Source organism: Giraffa tippelskirchi, chromosome 3 (genome assembly GCF_054371585.1).
Source record: "Giraffa tippelskirchi isolate mGirTip1 chromosome 3, T2T-mGirTip1v1.2.pri, whole genome shotgun sequence".
NCBI lineage: Eukaryota > Metazoa > Chordata > Mammalia > Artiodactyla > Giraffidae > Giraffa > Giraffa tippelskirchi.
The window spans coordinates 151,145,369-151,162,732 of NC_137277.1; the positions used below are offsets into that span (position 1 = coordinate 151,145,369).

A 17,364-nucleotide genomic window follows, 5' to 3' on the forward strand; every position below is an offset into this window, starting at 1 on the left:
TGACAATTCAATTGGCGATGGATGCACACCTATCAAATCATGAGCTTAAAAGTGTTGAAAATTATTTTTCTGTAGTCAAAAGTTCAACCGGAAGCGCATTTCAGAAGGATAAATGTGAACATCCGCCATCATATCTGGGTCTGGGATGTGGCCTTTTGAGGGAATATCGAGTGTTCTCCCTAAAAGGAAGATTTCATTGCTACGTTTTCTCCAAGAATCCCTTCATTTTTTCCATCAAAGAGCTTTAGAGGGCAGATGCGATGCTGTGCTCAAGACTAAATTCTTAACAGGTCCTTTGGCCACCGCTGCAGCTCAGTATCTGCGAACCTCCACGCCTAGAGGTGTTTTCGGTGGGCGGGGCGAGAAGCACCTGCTCCCGGGCTCTCGAATCTGGCTCCAATCCCTTGGTTTTAAGGGTGTAGCTCTGCAGTCTCTCAGCTGTTCCCTGGAGTGTGCTTTAGAAGATCCAGTTTCAATCCCCCGGTGGGGAGCTCTGAGGTCCCGTTACAATTCCCTAGAGCTCTGTGCGTGTGCGGGAGGGACAGAGCCAGGGAGAGACCGAGGGAGGGGGAGCAGTCTCCAGGCTCCGGTTACCGCCCCGCACGGCCCCCGCCCCGCGCCGCCGAGTGCACGGCGGGCCCGGGGAGCGCCGCGGCCCCTTTAAGAGCCGGGCCCAGGCCGGCCCGGGGGCCGCGGGAGCCCAGAGCGCGGCGCGCGGCGGAGGAGTTGGGATCCGGCGCAAAAGTTTCCTCCCAACTCTGGCCCCGCGCGCCGCCGCCGCCGCCGCCCACTCCAGCCCGGGGCTTGGGGCCGGCCCCGCCGCCGCCAGGGCCAGGGCCAGGGCCAGGGCCAGGCCGGCAGTTTCGCTTTGGAGGGCGAGGAGCAGCCGCCTGGGCCGGGCCCGAGCCGGAGCCGGAACAGAAGCGGGAGGAGCAGCCCGGCCCCCCAGCTTCCCCGGCCCCCAGCCACCTGGGAGGTAGCTCTTCCCGCTGCCGCCTGCTCTCAGATCGATTCCCGCCCGCCGGCGGCCGCCTGCCCCGGGCGGCGGGGCGCTGCTGCTAACCCCTGATCCGGAAGGGGGGCCGGGGAGAGGCGCCCCGGGGTCTCCGCCGGCCCTCGGCGTCCCCTGAGAGTGGGGCCGCGCCCGCCAGCCCAGACACCTGTTCGGCCGGGCCCGGCGTACTCGCCGGGGGCCAGGATGAAAGTGACCGTGTGTTTCGGCAGGACCGGAATCGTGGTGCCCTGCAAGGAGGGCCAGCTGCGCGTCCGGGAGCTCACACAGCAGGCGCTGCAGCGGTACCTGAAGACCCGCGAGAAGGTGGGCGCGGCGCGGGGGGCGCGCGGGCGGGGCGGAGGAGGGGGCGCGGCTGCAGGCTGGCTACCCGGGAGCGCTCCGCCGCCACCGCACCTGCCAGGTGCCCCGAGGACAGGGTGGCGACGCTCTGGGGACGCAGAGCACCTAGGCGACCTGATTTGTCACGACCTATGGCTGCAACTTTTGTATGTTGCTAATATGAGGGATCTGGGCGTTTGTGGGCCTTGCTTGTTCCAGGGTGGTGGTTGGAACCGCAGCAGCCGAATCACTTGGGGGCTCGTTAGAAAGGCAACATCTGGTGCCCCGGTCCAAGCCCACGGCCTCAAAATCTGCTTTTCAACAAGCTCCCAGGTGATTGCAATGGCCAGTGAAGTTTGACAAGCACTGCTTTAGAAGTTGTTGGAGCGAACAGACCTCAGGGGAGCACTTGAAGGTATTGCTCACTTCAGATGTGATTTTTGACCAGCTAAGGCCCACCCTACTGCTAATCCTTGGGTTAGAAAGTTGATTGGTGTAAGTAACAGATACTCGGAAGTTACAACTAATGGGGCCGTTGGAATTTCAGCCTCTGGAACTGGCCTCTCTCAATGACTCCAGCAGGAGGTCAGGTGGAAGGATGCTGTGTGCTGACACCAACCAGTCTACACTTTGCTATTTTTACTTTAACACCTCATTTTATATCAGCATTTACTAAGTGTGTGGGCTGTGTCAGGTCCGGGGTGACTGTCGAAATGATGACAAAGACTGTTCCCAGCTCTGCCCCTGAAGCCAGGAACAAGTGAAATCTAAGTAAGGTTCCAGAAGTGTTTGTAAGTGTGTAAGGCATACTTAAATATTCAGAAGCCATAGCTAGACTCTGGAACTCATATTGAGTGTTTGAGTAACATGCTGGGCCTGTTTCTTCTTTAAAGAAAAAAGTTTCAATGAAAACTTTAAATGAAGGCCTTCAGGAGCATTTTTTTTTTTTTTGGAATTCTCCAAAGGGATATCGTGTTTGCCCCAAATCTTCCTCAAATAGGACAAATCATAAACTCTTAATTTAGAGGCCAATGGTTCACTTAATGTTTGTCCTCATGCTGTGAGAACTGTAGAAATAGTATGTTGGCCAATTTCATGATGGAAAGATGTAGTTTCTTTTAATGTCATCTCGGTTATCCAAGGCAAGAAAGCAATTGTTTTTTTCTAAATATATATAGCTGAGGCATTTAAAATCTCTGCATCTCTGTGCCTCCACTTGGAATTATTATACAGGAAAAAAATTCCACTCTGGATAAAGGCATGTGTATATTTCCTTGAACAGTCAAGAGCTAAAGATGAGCGTAGAGAATGGTCTGTTAATATATTAAATATAATCTCTAAAGCTGGACTTGTTACTAATGGAAATGAGGCAGAGAGGGAAAGTAATCAAAGTAGCCTATATAAGTATCTATAAGTATCTGGTTTTCTTCCTTTGTTACAATAGTGCATGCTGTTTATATTGTGTAATTCAGTTAAAAATGAAAAGTGACACAAGTAACCAGTTGTCCTTAAAATCTGATTTCCCTAACTTCTGAAAGTAGTCTAAGGTTAAATCTAACCATGCTATTCTAGATAAAGTATTAAAGCAGATTTCACTGAAAGGTTGTTTTATTGGGATGATAAACTTACTTTTATTTTTTAAACATTGTGAAAAATAATTTAACTCTAAAACCTTGAATATTTAGAAATTCGATACATGGAGCTGTCCAAGTAATAGAAGTAAGCTATAAGGTTATAAATAGCACACAGGAATTAACTATAGGATATTTAATACATTATAATTTCATCTTAAAAGGTGTTAAAAAACTATCAATATTCTGGACTGAAAGCATAATTTATAATATCACAGATCCCATAATGTAATTGTATTGATCAGTTTACCATTATTACCAGACATTACATTTTTCTGTGTTTACATTTATATATTAGTGAATGTGACATTTAAAGGTCACCTGCAACTAATAAATTCTCCCTCCCTTCTTTGGCTTTTAAAATCTCAATTTAATAACTGGCGAGTGATATTTTTCTCCTCCCAAAATACTCCTCTCGCATAGTTTCATTTTAAATAGCGTTGTAATCATAACAAGGCTTTAACTAATATTAAATGATATTCCTAATGGAACTAAAATGTCACGAAATACTCTGATAAAGTCCATAGTTTTATCCATTGAATTTAGAAAATGATGGGAAAAGACCAGAAATATCAAAATTCAATTTTATAAACAACTTGGCATAAATTCAGTTTCTTTAAATTAGTGAAAGGTTGAAACAGTTTCTTTCTCTGGACAGCAAGGTTTTAAGCCCTCGTGTGTTATTCACTCAGTCGTGTCCGACTCTTTGCAACCCAGTGGACTGTAGCCTGCAAGGCTCCTCTGTCCATGGCATTTTCCAGGCAAAAATATTGAAGTGGGTTGCCATTTCTCCCTCTATAGGCTCTTCCCCGACCCAGGGATTGAACCTGGATCTCCTGCATTGGCAGGTAGATTCTTTACTGTCTGTCTGAACCACCAGGGAAGCACAGACTTAATGAGGGCCGCAGAAGCTGCAAGCCGATGAAGATGGGCTTACTCAGTAGTAATAACATAACAACCAAGAGGAATTGTACTTACTTGGTGCAGGCACTGTTCTAGGTGCCTTACGTATATCAAATGACTAACTCCATGAACGAGGTACTAATATCTCCATTTTACAGATGGGGGAAAAGCACAGAAATATGACTACTGTGTGGTAGAATTGAGATTTGAACCCAGGAACCGTGTTTCCACGTCCTTACTCTCAGTCATTAATATGGAGCCTAGTAAGTCATTATGCAGTGGAACTTATCCATCTTATTTTTTTACAGTTTGTTTAAAAAAAATTCCATCTATAAACTGCTACAATAACATATCAACCCAATGATAGCAATAGCTATTGTGTTTCTTGCAAAGGGAGGCTTGCGTATGTGCTCAGTTGTGTCCAACTCTTTGCCACTCCATAGACTATAGCCTGCCAGGCTCCTCTGTCCATGGAATTTTCCAGGCAGGAATACTGGAGTGAGTTACCATTTCCCTCTCCAGGGGATCTTTGTGACACAGGGATCAAATCTGGTCTCTTGCGTCTCCTCCATTGTCAGCAAATTCTTTACCACTGACCCACCTGGGAAGCCTTCAAAGTGTTGAGGCATCATCACACTCCTCTCAATTCTATCTTTCATAGTATAGGTCTGTATGTTACAGGGAGAAGTCTGATTTCTGTGAAAAATATTGCAGGATTTGCAAATCAAGTCTGAAGAATCTTCTTCAGTCTAATTACAAATTGAAAAATTGGGCATGATTTCTGACATCTGCGTAGAGAGGTAAGGAGGTAAAGAAACAAGTTAAGTGGGAACATGAATGTAAATGAAGCCTGTTTCTTCCGGGGCCCTGAATAATTTAGATGGGAGAAAGGCAGATTTCAAGATTGAGGAGAGAGTTGGGGTTTCTACAGTTTGAAGGGTACATGAAGCCCAAGGAGGACAGTCTGGGTTTTGTAAGCAGAAGCAGAGAACTAGCCACCTCCAATTGAGAAGAAACAAAGGAAACTGGTATTTGTGGAATGTGGGAAACCAACTGAATCAGCATCAGATAAGGCCAGAAGTAGGTAAGATGCTGAAGAAACCGAGGGAGCTTTGGGGAAGGCTTTAATTATGTTCTGAATTCTCTGGGACTTTGAGGTTCCTGTGGCCTCCCTGATCCCTGTCCTTTGATAACCTCTACTAGGGAGGTGAATTGACCAAGGGGCAAGAATTAAGGGATTGCTTGTCTTTGGATCCTGGTAGTTTATCCTCATCTGAGGCTCTAAATCCAGTTCAGTTAAGTAGTTAGTGGAGAGGCGATTGTCTTCAGTAGTCAAGGTGGGGATCATTGAGTAATTAGTTAATTAATCATCAAAATTACGTGTCACAGGTGAATGGCTAATTGAACCATATCCTGCAGGGCTCTCAACTCGGGTTGATCATTAGTTACCTCTAATTTTAACATTTTAAATAATATATGTTTCAGTCCTTTTCTTCCATGGATTTGGAGTGGAACCTGGGCAAAGGTGTTAGAAAAAGATACTTCAGATGATACAAAAGCCCAGTTAGGATTGAGAACCACTAATCTACTACTACTACTAATCTTTTGGTATCACTGAACTAATTTGATTTTTAAACTCATTTGACAGCAGATAATATATCTTAGACACCTATGAACCAACTTGTTATTAGCAACTGTCTTTCTACTCCTACCCTGAGTGAATTCTCAGAGCAGGTGTTCAAATAACTTATTAAATTGAACATTGATTTTATATATAAGTAAATAAGGGGAAGTACTTGTTCAGTAACAAAAGTATAAATAAGAGTATAGAGTGTGTGCATGTGTGTGTGAGTTCATGAGTTGAATAGTATAAACACTGAGTTTATGGAGTAGTGGGTATGATAGAATTTTTAGGAAGATTTGCAGATCTATGTGTATGAGGATAGTATTTTTTTTTAAAGAAGCATCTGATTGACTTTCAAAATGAATCTCTTCTGTATTCAGATATTTGGAATAATTTGTTGGTTTTACAAGTTGAGATCAGCTTCCCAGATTGGAATTAGTTAAGAGCAACGGTCTCTCCTGATTGACTGTCAGATCAGTTTTAGAATTTGTTCAATGACAAGAATCGGGTGTGATATTATGTGGGACTAACCTGTAAGAAAAAATCAGAACTCTTAATTCCTGAATTTTTCAGCTTTTGATGTCTTGTTTCCAGATGGTAAGTTTCCTTTATGCATAAGCTAGGACCACAGTGAATTCCCAAAATGCTTTTCAGTTTATTGGGCAGTGACTGACTTGAGTGCTTTATTTCCTATTCAGTTTTCTCCTCTCCCAATGTGTGAACTAGATGCTCTTTCCAGCATGTAGACAGGACTGACTCACCATCGGCAAGGCACATGCTTCTAACTTGGTTTTGGTTCTGTTACTTGACTTGCATTGAGCAGCCTCTAAGTTTGCAAACACAGGGCTCATGGAGTCTGCTATGACCCACAGAAGTGTTTTTTAAGTTCTGCTCAGTGTTATATTTTGACTTTTGCCATGTTTAAATAATATTGAGATTTCATGCAAAACTCCAGATTTCTGTCTTTTAGGGAAAAAAGAATCGGAAGCTCTGAGACTACTGGGCTTTACTTTCCCACATGGCAGCCCTCAGTTGGAGCTGAGGTTAGACACCTCTTTAGAAGGAATCATTATCCTCTAGTCCCCATTATTACCATTCCAATAGATGAGTGTAAGTTGTTGTTTTCCAGTGAAAGTGCTCTTAACAAGATTATCAAGATATGACAGCTAAAAGCCATGGTTACTTTTCAGTCCTTATTTTTTATGATATCTCACCTTCTAAAACTCTCTCTACCCATGAGCTTTCCAGAATTTCTAAACATGTCTCTGTCTTCTGTGTCTTTGCAGGTGCATCCAATACAGTTTCCCCTGTGTTCTGGTGCCTCGGGGTTCTTTCCTTTATTTCAGTTGGATCTCATCCATTCCATGGCTTCAGCTTCCCTCAGGCACGCACCTCTAGCCTTGAACTTGCTATCGACCTCAATATCCAGCAGCTTCTGGACTTCACCTTGATGTCCCATATATAGTTCAAGCCTAGCTTGTTCTCTGTCCGTCTGCATGTCCCCATCCTCCTGTCCTGGTGGTTCAGACAGTAAAGAATCTACCTGCAGTGAGGGAGACCTGGGTTTGATCCCTGGGTTGGGAAGATCCCCTGGGGGAGGAAATGGCAATCCACTCCAGTATTCTTGCCTGGAGAATCCCCACGGACAGAGGAGCCTGGTAGGCTACAGTTCATGAGGTTGCAAAGAGTTGGACACGAATGAGCGACTGAACACATACACATCCTCCTGTAGCCTCTTTTCTGCATTTCCGGTACCACCATTCACCTGGCTGTCTAATTCAGAAACCGGAAATCCTTCGTTCCTTGATGACCTCTCATACTCCATATTCTATTACTTGTCTGGTTGGTCAGAAAAGTCTTTTGATGCTTCCATGTGGTATTTCTTAGATCTGCTTTCTCCTTTCTGCCCCACACCAGGCCTTTCTCATTCCTACTGTGGGGAACTGTAGCAGACCCGTAACTGGCCTTTCTGCCGTTACTAGCTCCCAATTCTTTCAAACTGTGCTCCATTGAGGACCTTACAGCTGTAGATCTGATCCCTGTCTGGAGTATTGCTGGGATATGTAAATAGCTCTTCACTGCTATTATGTGAAAACCCACTTTGCTTCCGGGTCCAGTATCTTCTCTATTCCTTTATACCCTTTAAATTCACACATGTGACATAACACTTTCACATTTTCCCCCACCCCAAGTGAATCCTGCTCATCTTTTGGGATGAAACTCCAACTGCCTCTTCTCTAGGAATGCCCTTCCTCCCTTTTCCCTCACCATCAGTTAGGGGCTTCATACTTGTGTTCCTAGAATTCCCTGTGCAATGTTTTCATTTTTAAAACCATTTCTTACATTATACTGTCTACTCATCAGGGTCTACTAACTTAACAGACAACCCCCAAAGGAGAGTGGTTTATCACTTTCTCAGGGGGAGATGGGGGCTATGACCCATGCAACCACCTCCTGCTGTTCCTTTTGGTTTTGGGGTTTTCTGCAGATTCCTGCCCTGTGCTAACTGGTGAGGAAGGAGAGTGTGGAAGTTGCCACAGAAGCCTGGGGGCCTGGCCTGGAAGTGGCAGACATCAGTTGTGCCAGCATTCCACTGGGCAGACTGGCCGTGTGTGCTGTCTAGATGCAGTGGGCCTGGGAAATAAGTCTGCGTGAATGCAGGAGAGGAACTGGCCGGGCTCGACCACAGAGTGCAACCATTCTGTCTCCTCCACTCTACTTTTGAACTATTTAAGAACAAAGAATGAGTTTTGTTTATTCTCCTATCCCTGTTTTTAGCACAGTACCAGATATATAGTATGTATACCAGAAATGCTTGTTAAATTGTATCACCTTTCACATTGCTTTCTTTCATAAAAATGAGAATGACCTCATATTCAACACTCTGCTTTGTATGAAATCTTTATATGTGGTATAGTTTTATAAAGAAAGTCTAAATGCAACTTTTCTCTTGATTATCTTCAAATGCCTCATCAAATCCACATGTGCTGTAGGCAGTAGTTGAGTGGCCCATTATATCTGCCGCACTGATTGTCTCAAATAACAGCTTCAAATTTTGACAGGTTGACTCCCTTTGCAGATTTTCGAGACTGAGCGCTCTGCAGTTCTGGATTTTTAGCAAAGGAACATGGCTGATTCATATCAATGTATGGCAAAAACCACTACAATATTGTAAAGTAATTAGCCTCCAACTAAAATAGATAAAAAAAAAAAAAGAATAAACATAAAAGGAACATCATAATGTTTTTGTTTCATGGAGATTTGTGCAATGCTGCCCTTTACATTTGAACAGTGTTTGACTTTCAGTGTCTTATTTATTAATTTCATGTTGATTTAAAAAATGATTCTGGACTATCTCGATTTGGGTGGATCCTTTATTTTTGAAAGACACTGTAACTGCATCTTGGGGCTGCCAAATTAGCTCTGTCTCCCATCTCTGGGCTCCACCATTCTTTTGATTGCTGGACTCTTACTCTGTGGGTTGCAATGAGACAGAATTGCAGGATACCAAAAGACAGGATGGTTAAAAATGTTTCATTCTTAATTCAGTCTCTGTCAGATTCAGTACTAAGCATCATCCAGGTAAATACACCTTGTACTGTTCTTGTCCTTTACCTCAAGGTAAGGATATATTAAACTTATCAGGTGGTCCTGGGCCCCAGAGGAGGAGCTGGTGGGGCCATTTGGTGATGGAGTCAGATAACAGAAGAGATGTAAGTAACTCTCGGCTAAGCCACCATCAGCATGACCAGAGACCCACCCTGTCAGGGGAAGTGATCAGACCCAATCTACTAGCTTCAGTTGAGACAGAAATTAAGGATATGTGGGGGAGCTCTGACAGTAGACTTCTGATACTTTTTTTAGGGAGATTTAGAGGGGGTCTTGCTACTATTCTTTATTTGTAGAGACATAAATGGAGAAGGCAATGGCACCCCACTCCAGTACTCTTGCCTGGAAAATCCCACTAACGGAGGAACCTGGCGGGCTGCAGTCCATGGGGTCACTGAGTCGGACACGACTGAGCGACTCCACTTTCACTTTTCACTTTCATGCCCTGGAGAAGGAAATGGCAACCCACTCCAGTACTCTTGCCTGGAGAATCCCAGGGACGGGGGAGCCTGGTGGGCTGCCGTCTATGGGGTCGCACAGAGTCGGACACGACTGACGCGACTTAGCAGCAGCAGCAGCAGCAGAGACATAAACCCTAGAATAGAGAAGGCAATGGCAATCCACTCCAGTACTCTTGCCTGGAAACTCCCATGGACGGAGGAGCCTGGTAGGCTGCAGTCCATGGGGTTGCTAGGAGTCGGACACGACTGAGCGACTTCCCTTTCACTTTTCACTTTCATGCATTGGAGAAGGCAATGGCAACCCACTCCAGTGTTCTTGCCTGGAGAATCCCAGGGACGGGGGAGCCTTGTAGGCTGCCGTCTATGGGGTCACACAGAGTCGGACACGACTGAAGTGACTTAGCAGCAGCAGCAAACCCTAGAAAGAGTGACCACTAAGCAAAGATGGGCTTCTGACAAGGGATGTATAGACAGGATTTATACTCCTCCCTGTTTATAGATAGGTGGCCTGTATTGGGAAAGATGTGGAGAGAGAGTGGGGAACCTAATTTAACAACGGTGGGTAAAAACTGCATCTCTCAATGCCATCTACATCACATGAAAAAGTATGTCACATATTCAGTGAGGCCTTAGTCTGACCCCCAGGTAGTGGATGCTTTGCTATGGTTGCTTTTGACGATCTGACATTCCAAACGCCACTTCAGTTACTTCAGAGAAGATTTATGAAGAGTGACATTGGGTCGAGCATTCTGTTTTGCACTGGGGGTATAGAATAAAATAAGACATGTTCCCTGCTCCCGTCAGGCTAATAAACTAATATGGCAGAGAAAGGAATGTAGATAAGTAACACAGTGTAGTAGATGGGTTTAGAGTGGTAGATGGAAGAGAGCGGTCACTTTTGACTTTGGAGCAGGGAGAGATGAGGACGTCATGCCAATTTCACCAGGAGTTACACGCGAGCAGGGTTTAGAAGAAAGAATGGCCATTTGATGGGCAGTAAGGGACGGGAGGGCACTGGAGAGACAAGGAGAGTGAGAAGCTGTCTGCTTTTGACTGAGGATCAGTTCAGTTCAGTTCAGTCACTCAGTCATGTCCAACTCCTTGGGACCCCATGGACTGCAGCACACCAGGCCTCCCTGTCCAACACCAACTCTTGGAGTTTACTTAGACTCATGTCCGCTGAGTTGGTGATGCCATCCAACCACCTCATCCTCTGTCGACCCCTTCTCCCACCTTCAATCTTTCCGAGCGTCATGGTCTTTACAAATGAGTCAGTTCTTTGTATCAGGTGGCCAAAGTATTGGAGTTTCAGCTTCAACATCAGTCCTTCCAATGAATATTCCGGACTGAATTCTTTTAGGATGGACTGTTTGGATCTCCTTGCAGTCCAAGGGACTCTCAAGAGTCTTCTCCAACACCTCAGTTCAAAAGCATCAGTTCTTCAGCACTCAGCTTTCTTTATAGTCCAACTCTCACATCCATACATGACTACTGGTAAAACCATAGCCTTGACTAGATGGACCTTTGTTGGAAAAGTAGTGTCTCTGGTTTTTAATATGCTGTCTAGGTTGGTCATAACTTTTCCAAGAAGTAAGCATCTTTTAATTTCATGGCTGCAATCACCATCTGCAGTGATTTTGGAGCCTCCAAAAATAAAGTCAGCCACTGTTTCCCCATCTATTTCCCATGAAGTGATGGGACCAGATGCCATGATAATAGTTTTCTGAATGTTGAGCTTTAAGCCAACTTTTTCACTCTCCTCTTTCACTTTCATCAAGAGGCTCTTTAGTTCCTCTTCACTTTCTTCCATAAGGGTGGTGTCATCTGCATATCTGAGGTTATTGATATTTCTCCTGGCAGTCTTGATTCCATCTTGTGCTTCTTCCAGCCCAGCATTTCTCATGATATACTCTGCATATAAGTTAAGTAAGCAGGGTGGCAACATACAGCCTTGACGTACTCCTTTCCCTATTTGGAGTCCGTCTGTTGTTCCATGTTCAGTTCTTACTGTTGCTTCCTGACCTGCATACAGGTTCTCAAGAGGCAGGTCAGGTGGTCTAGTAGTCTCATCTCTTGAAGAATTTCCTACAGTTTATTGTGATCCACACAGCCAAAGTCTTTGGCGTAGTCAATAGAACAGAAATAGGTGTTTCTCTGGAACTCTCTTGCTTTTTCGATGATCCAGCAGATCTTGGCAATTTGATCTCTGGTTCCTCTGCCTTTTCTAAAACCAGCTTGAATATCTGGAAGTTCTTGGTTTATGTATTGTTGAATCCTGGCTTGGAGGATTTTGAACATTACTTTGCTAGCGCGTGAGATGAGTGCAATTGTGCGGTAGTTTTAGCATTCTTTGGCATTGCCTTTCTTTGAGATTGGAATGAAAACTGACCTTTTCCAGTCCTGTGGCCACTGCTGCATTTTCCAAATTTGCTGGCATATTGAGTGCAGCACTTTCACAGCAGCATCTTTTAGGATTTGAAACAGCTCAACTGGAATTCCATCATCTCTACTAGCTTTGTTTCTTAGTGATGCTTCCTAAGGCCCACTTAATTTCACATTCCAGGATGTCTGGCTCTAGGTGAGTGATCACACCATTGTAATTATCTGGGTCATGAAGATCTTTTTTGTACAGTTCTTCTGTGCATTCTTGCCACCTCTTCTTAATATCTTCTGCTTCTGTTAGGTCTATACCATTTCTGTTCTTTATTGAGCCCATCTTTGCATGGAATGTTCCCTTGCTATCTCTAATTTTCTTGAAGAGATCTCTAGTCTCTCCCATTCTATTGTTTTCCTCTATTTCTTTGCAGTGATCACTGAGGAAGGCTTTCTTATCTCTCCTTGCTATTCTTTGGAACTCTGCATTCAGATGGGAATATCTTTCCTTTTCTCCTTTGCTTTTCACTTCTCTTCTTTTCTCAGCTATTTGTAAGCCCTCCTCAGACAGCCATTTTGCCTTTTTACATTTCTTTTCCGTGGGGATGGTCTTGATCCCTGTCTCCTGTACGATGTCACGAACCTCCATCCATAGTTCATCAGGCACTCTGTCTATAGATCTAGTCCCTTAAATCTATTTCTCACTTCCACTGTATAATCATAAGGGATTTGATTTAGGTCATACCTGAATAGTCTAGTGGTTTTCCCCACTTTCTTCAACTTAAGTCTGAATTTGACAATAAGGAGTTCATGATCTGAGCCACAGTCAGCTCCCGGTCTCGTTTTTTTTCTGACTGTATAGAGCTTCTCTATCTTTGGCTTCGAAGAATATAATCAATCTGATTTTGGTGTTCACTATCTGGTGATGTCCATGTGTAGAGTTTTTCCTTTTGTTGTTGGAAGAGGGTGTTTGCTATGACCAGTGCGTTCTCTTGGAAAAACTCTATTAGCCTTTGCCCTGCTTCATTCTATACTCTAAGGCCAAATTTGCCTGTTACTCCAGGTTTCTTGACTTCCTAATTTTGCATTCCAGTCCCCTATAGTGAAAAGGACATCTTTTTTGGGTGTTAGTTCTAGAAGGTCTTGTAGGTCTTCATAGAACTGTTCAACTTCAGCTTCTTCAGCATTACTGGTCGGGGCATAGACTTGGATTACCGTGATAGTGAATGATTTGCCTTGGAAATGAACAGAGATCATTCTGTTTTTGAGATTGCATCCAAGTGCTATGGTTAGGACTGTTGGTTGACTATGATGGCTACTCCATTTCTTCTAAGGATTCCTGCCCACAGTAGTAGATATAATGGTCATCTGAGTTAAATTCACCCATTCCAGTCCATTTTAGTTTGCTGATTCCTAAAATGCCAACGGTTACTCTTGCCATCTCCTGTTTGACCACTTCCAATTTGCCGTGATTCATAGACCTAAAATTCCAGGTTCCTATGCAATGTTGGTCTTTAGAGCATGAGACCTGGCTTCCATCACCAGTCACATCCACAACTGAGGATAGACAAGGTTTTTTGGGGATATGGCCAGAGAATGACAACATGGAAAATTTACTAAAGATGATTGTGAGAGGGAAAAGTAGGAATGAGGCTGTAAGAAGAAGCCAGAGTCCAAGCTAGGGGCCCTTTGGTATGACTGTCTAAAGAGCATGAAGAGTCAGTGGAACATTCTGGGCAGAGTGATGATAGTGTTTTTCTTTTTTTCTATCGATTTTCCTAGAGGATGGAGACAGAGGGAGCTGGGAATGGAGGTGGAATACTGGTCCATGTCCTGGCTGTGCAGGTTAGACATACAGAAGCAGAAGAGGAAATGGGCTTGGGAATTTCAGGGGAAAGAAATCAGACTCGGGATTTGACCTTCTGTGGCAGGGGTCCCTGACCTCTGGGATCTAATGCCTGATGATCTGAGGTGGAGCTGATGTAATAATGATAGAAATAAGTTCACAATAAATATAATGTACTTGAATCATCCTGAAACCATTCCTCTCTCTTCCTCCCCTTCCCCTGCTCCACGTCTGCTCCCCTGCCCCCCACCCCTTATTCGTGGAATAATTGTCTTCCATGGGACTAGTCCCTAGTGCTAAAAAGGTTAGGGACCACTGCTTTGTGGTGTGGGAAGCATGGGTGCAAATGAGGGAGAGGGAGCCCTCTGAGGTTTACGTTTTCATAGTTTGCAGACCACCCAGTGACCACACCTGTGTTCTAGACATTGCAGCTTGGGGCTCCAGAGATGAGTGAGACATGCTGTCTGCCCTCCAGGAGCCCCAGAGGTGGGGGCTAGGAGAGGTGGGAGGCTGAGGATGGATGAAAGGCTTGCCGGGGAGTGTTTGAGGGTGTAGCTGAGATCATAAATCATGAGTTCATAAAGGCGCCAATCTTTTGCATCAGCTTTTTGGCATTGGGTTAGAGCCTTGATTCAAGATTGGGATTGGGGGCAGATGTGGAAAAATGTGGCGTCCAGAAATAAAAGTGGTCAGACTGAGTTGATGAAGGTATGAACTGTATTGGTGGCTTTCAGACTTCTGTGATGGGGTCACAGAAGGCTGAACGCCTTCCGTTTGCCCCTCCAGACGCAGTCCTGTGACCTGGGAGGCTGAGTAGTGTGGACTATCTTGCTCTGCGATGTCTAGTTGGCATCAGCCATGGGAGGAGTCCCAGCAGGAGGCAGCTCCCTTCTGTTGGGTTACCATGGGCTGGCTGCCTCCCTTTACTAAAGGACACAACTTCCATCAGGCAGCCCTCCCTGCATACCTGTCTGCACTCCATTCCCTGGCCGCTTGGGTACCAGATGGTAGCGACCTCACTACTTAGGAGTGCTCTCCCTTTATGTTTTTCCTTAATCCTAGGAAAACCTTTATAAATAGGTTCTTTATTCAACTCCTAAGTGCCCAATTTGAGTGAACCACCTGTTTCCTGCCAGAACTTGGATTGATAAATAAAGTAGTAATAAGTTTTCCTTTATGACACAGTACCCACAACACATATATACAAATTAAGTCAGGAGGATGGTAACCCTTACTTAACCCTAATGATACTCTCTTATTTTTTAGTCTATTGTTTTATTTGTTTAAAGTAGTTGGAATATACTAAATTTATTTTACTTCTCACTGATGGATTAGGGTCCGTAGTTAGAAAACCAATGGGATTACCTGATGGATAGAGGGCATTGAATGGATCATCAAGTTAGATGGCTTGAGAAATTTCCACAGGCCCAAGATCTCATTATTTTTTGTTGTTGTTGTTGGTTGAGGTAAAGTGTGAGGCTGAAGGTAAATTCCTAACAGGTATGCATTACAAGGGTTTAAATTGCAGTCTACGGATTTTAAGGCCAAGTATCTTATATGGATAAGATTTAGGTCTTCACCTTTATGAATGGCCAGCACATGATCTTGGAGTCATTTTGGCCCAGAAGTTCAGGTGGCTTGATAAAGTCTTGGAGAAACTGAAAGAGTTTTTTATTTGCATCCCATATTTCTTTCATCATGACATAGTCATAGTATTGGTAACTTTAATATTAGGTTCTTGATTACTTCCTTTTGTAGCAAAGAATTGAGGAAATGCAAGATGGATAAATAATCCTTGTCTGTATTTATAGGCACATTTATAGAGATTCAGTGGGTTTGAGTTTTGGCAGCAGTGTTTGATCAGAGACATTTTCCCAGAACCTTAAAAAAAACTAAAACTGCAGTTCAGAAATCTCTAGTTAAAACAAATAAAACACTTTTTTTTTTTTTCATTAGAAAGAAAGAAAGTGAAGTCGCTCAGTCATGTCTGACTCTTTGCAACCCCATGGACTGTAGCCTACCAGGCTTCTCCATCCATGGAATTTTTCAGACAAGAGTACTGGAGTGAGTTGCCATTTCCTTCTTCAGGGGATCTTCCCGACCCAGGGATCAAAGCCAGGTCTCCCACATTGCAGGCAAATGCTTTACTGTCTGAGCCTCCAGGGAAGCAAATTTTTTCATTGCTGCTAGCTAAATTTGCATTTCAGATCTTTCTGCCTTTCCTTTTACTTTTGTCTGTGGGTGAGAGCTGTGTGGGACTGTGACCATGGATAGTGAAGTACGGTCAGTTGTGTCTGAGTCTGTGCAACCCCACGGACAGTAGCTCACCAGGCTCCTCTGTCCATGAGATTTCTTAGGCAAGGAGACTAGAGTGGTTTGTCATTTCCTACTCCAGGGGATCTTCCCAATCAGGGATCGAACTATGTCTCTTGCGTCTCCTACACTGGCAGGCGATTTGTTCCACCTAGGAAGTCCTTATGGATAGTGAGGAGCCCTCTGTTGCCGTGTTAGTTTCCTGGGACCCCAGTGACAAAGTATCATGAGCTGGGTAGCCACACTGGGTGGCTTAAACAATGAATTTTTTCACAGCTCCGAAGGCTGCTGCTGCTGCTGCTAAGTCGCGTCAGTCGTGTCCGACTCTGTGCGACCCCATAGACGGCAGCCCACCAGGCTCCCCCGTCCCTGGGATTCTCCAGGCAAGAGTACTGGAGTGGGGTGCCACTGCCTTCTCCGAGGGCTAGCGGTTCAAAATTAACACGGTGGCAGGCTCGTGCCCCCTCTGAGGCCTCCCAGAGAGGAGCCTTCCTTGTCCCTTCCAGCTTCTTTTGTGCCCAGACATTCCGTAGCTGGTGGCAGCGTAACTGCAGTCCCTGCCTCCATCTTTACATGGACATCTTCCTTCTGTGTCTTGCTCTTCATATAAAAACAGAAATACATATATTTCTGCTTATAGGTGTGTGGCTGAGTCCCTTTGCTGTCTACCTGAAACTATCACGACTTGGTTAATATGCTATATATACTCCCAACATAAAAAGTTAAATAAACAAACAATGCACGATGCTTACTTGTTAAGAAAATAAAGTGTTCAAACATTATAAAAGGTACAAAAAACCCAGATCACATCAGATTAGGACTTACCCCAATGACCTTACTTAAGGTGTTTACATCTGTGAAGACCTTGTTTCTAAATAAGCTTGCATTCACAGGTACAAAGGGTTAGGACTTCAGCATATCTTTTGTGGGGACAGTTCAACTCCTAACAATCGGTATTCAGTTCAATGCATTTTTCCTTATTTTAGAGTAAGAGACTTTGAGAGAATTCTGTGGATTCTTCATTGCTTTCCCCACAGTGTTACTCTTTATTCCTCAAGTGTTTGCTCCAAAATGGTCCACAGATAACTTGCTTCCTGTTATATTGAGAAATAAAGGTCTTATGGTCTGATATCACTTACTATTACTTTCTGCACTTGTGCATTTTGGCATCTATGCTCTTGTTCTCAGCTGAGTCTTCAGATGACCTCGTTGAGACGCACATTTGTCCTAAATTCTGCCTCATCCCAGGTCCTTTGTGGTCTGGCTTCCTT

General features: G+C 44.4%; 1 protein-coding gene across 10 annotated transcripts in view; it reads left to right on the forward strand.

Moving 5' to 3' along the window:
• The first annotated feature begins 688 nt into the window (after window positions 1–688).
• PARD3B (par-3 family cell polarity regulator beta) overlaps window positions 689–17,364 on the forward strand; it is a 1,110,743-nt gene continuing 1,094,067 nt past the window's right edge. For all 10 annotated transcript variants that reach the window (XR_014078966.1, XR_014078967.1, XM_081577736.1 and 7 more), the window contains exon 1: window positions 689–1,318. Coding sequence is in view for 8 of the 10 variants with exons in the window: in XM_081577736.1 (XP_081433862.1) it covers window positions 1,199–1,318 (120 nt within the window). In the remaining 2 variants the exon portion in view is untranslated. The remainder of the gene's footprint in view (window positions 1,319–17,364) is intronic.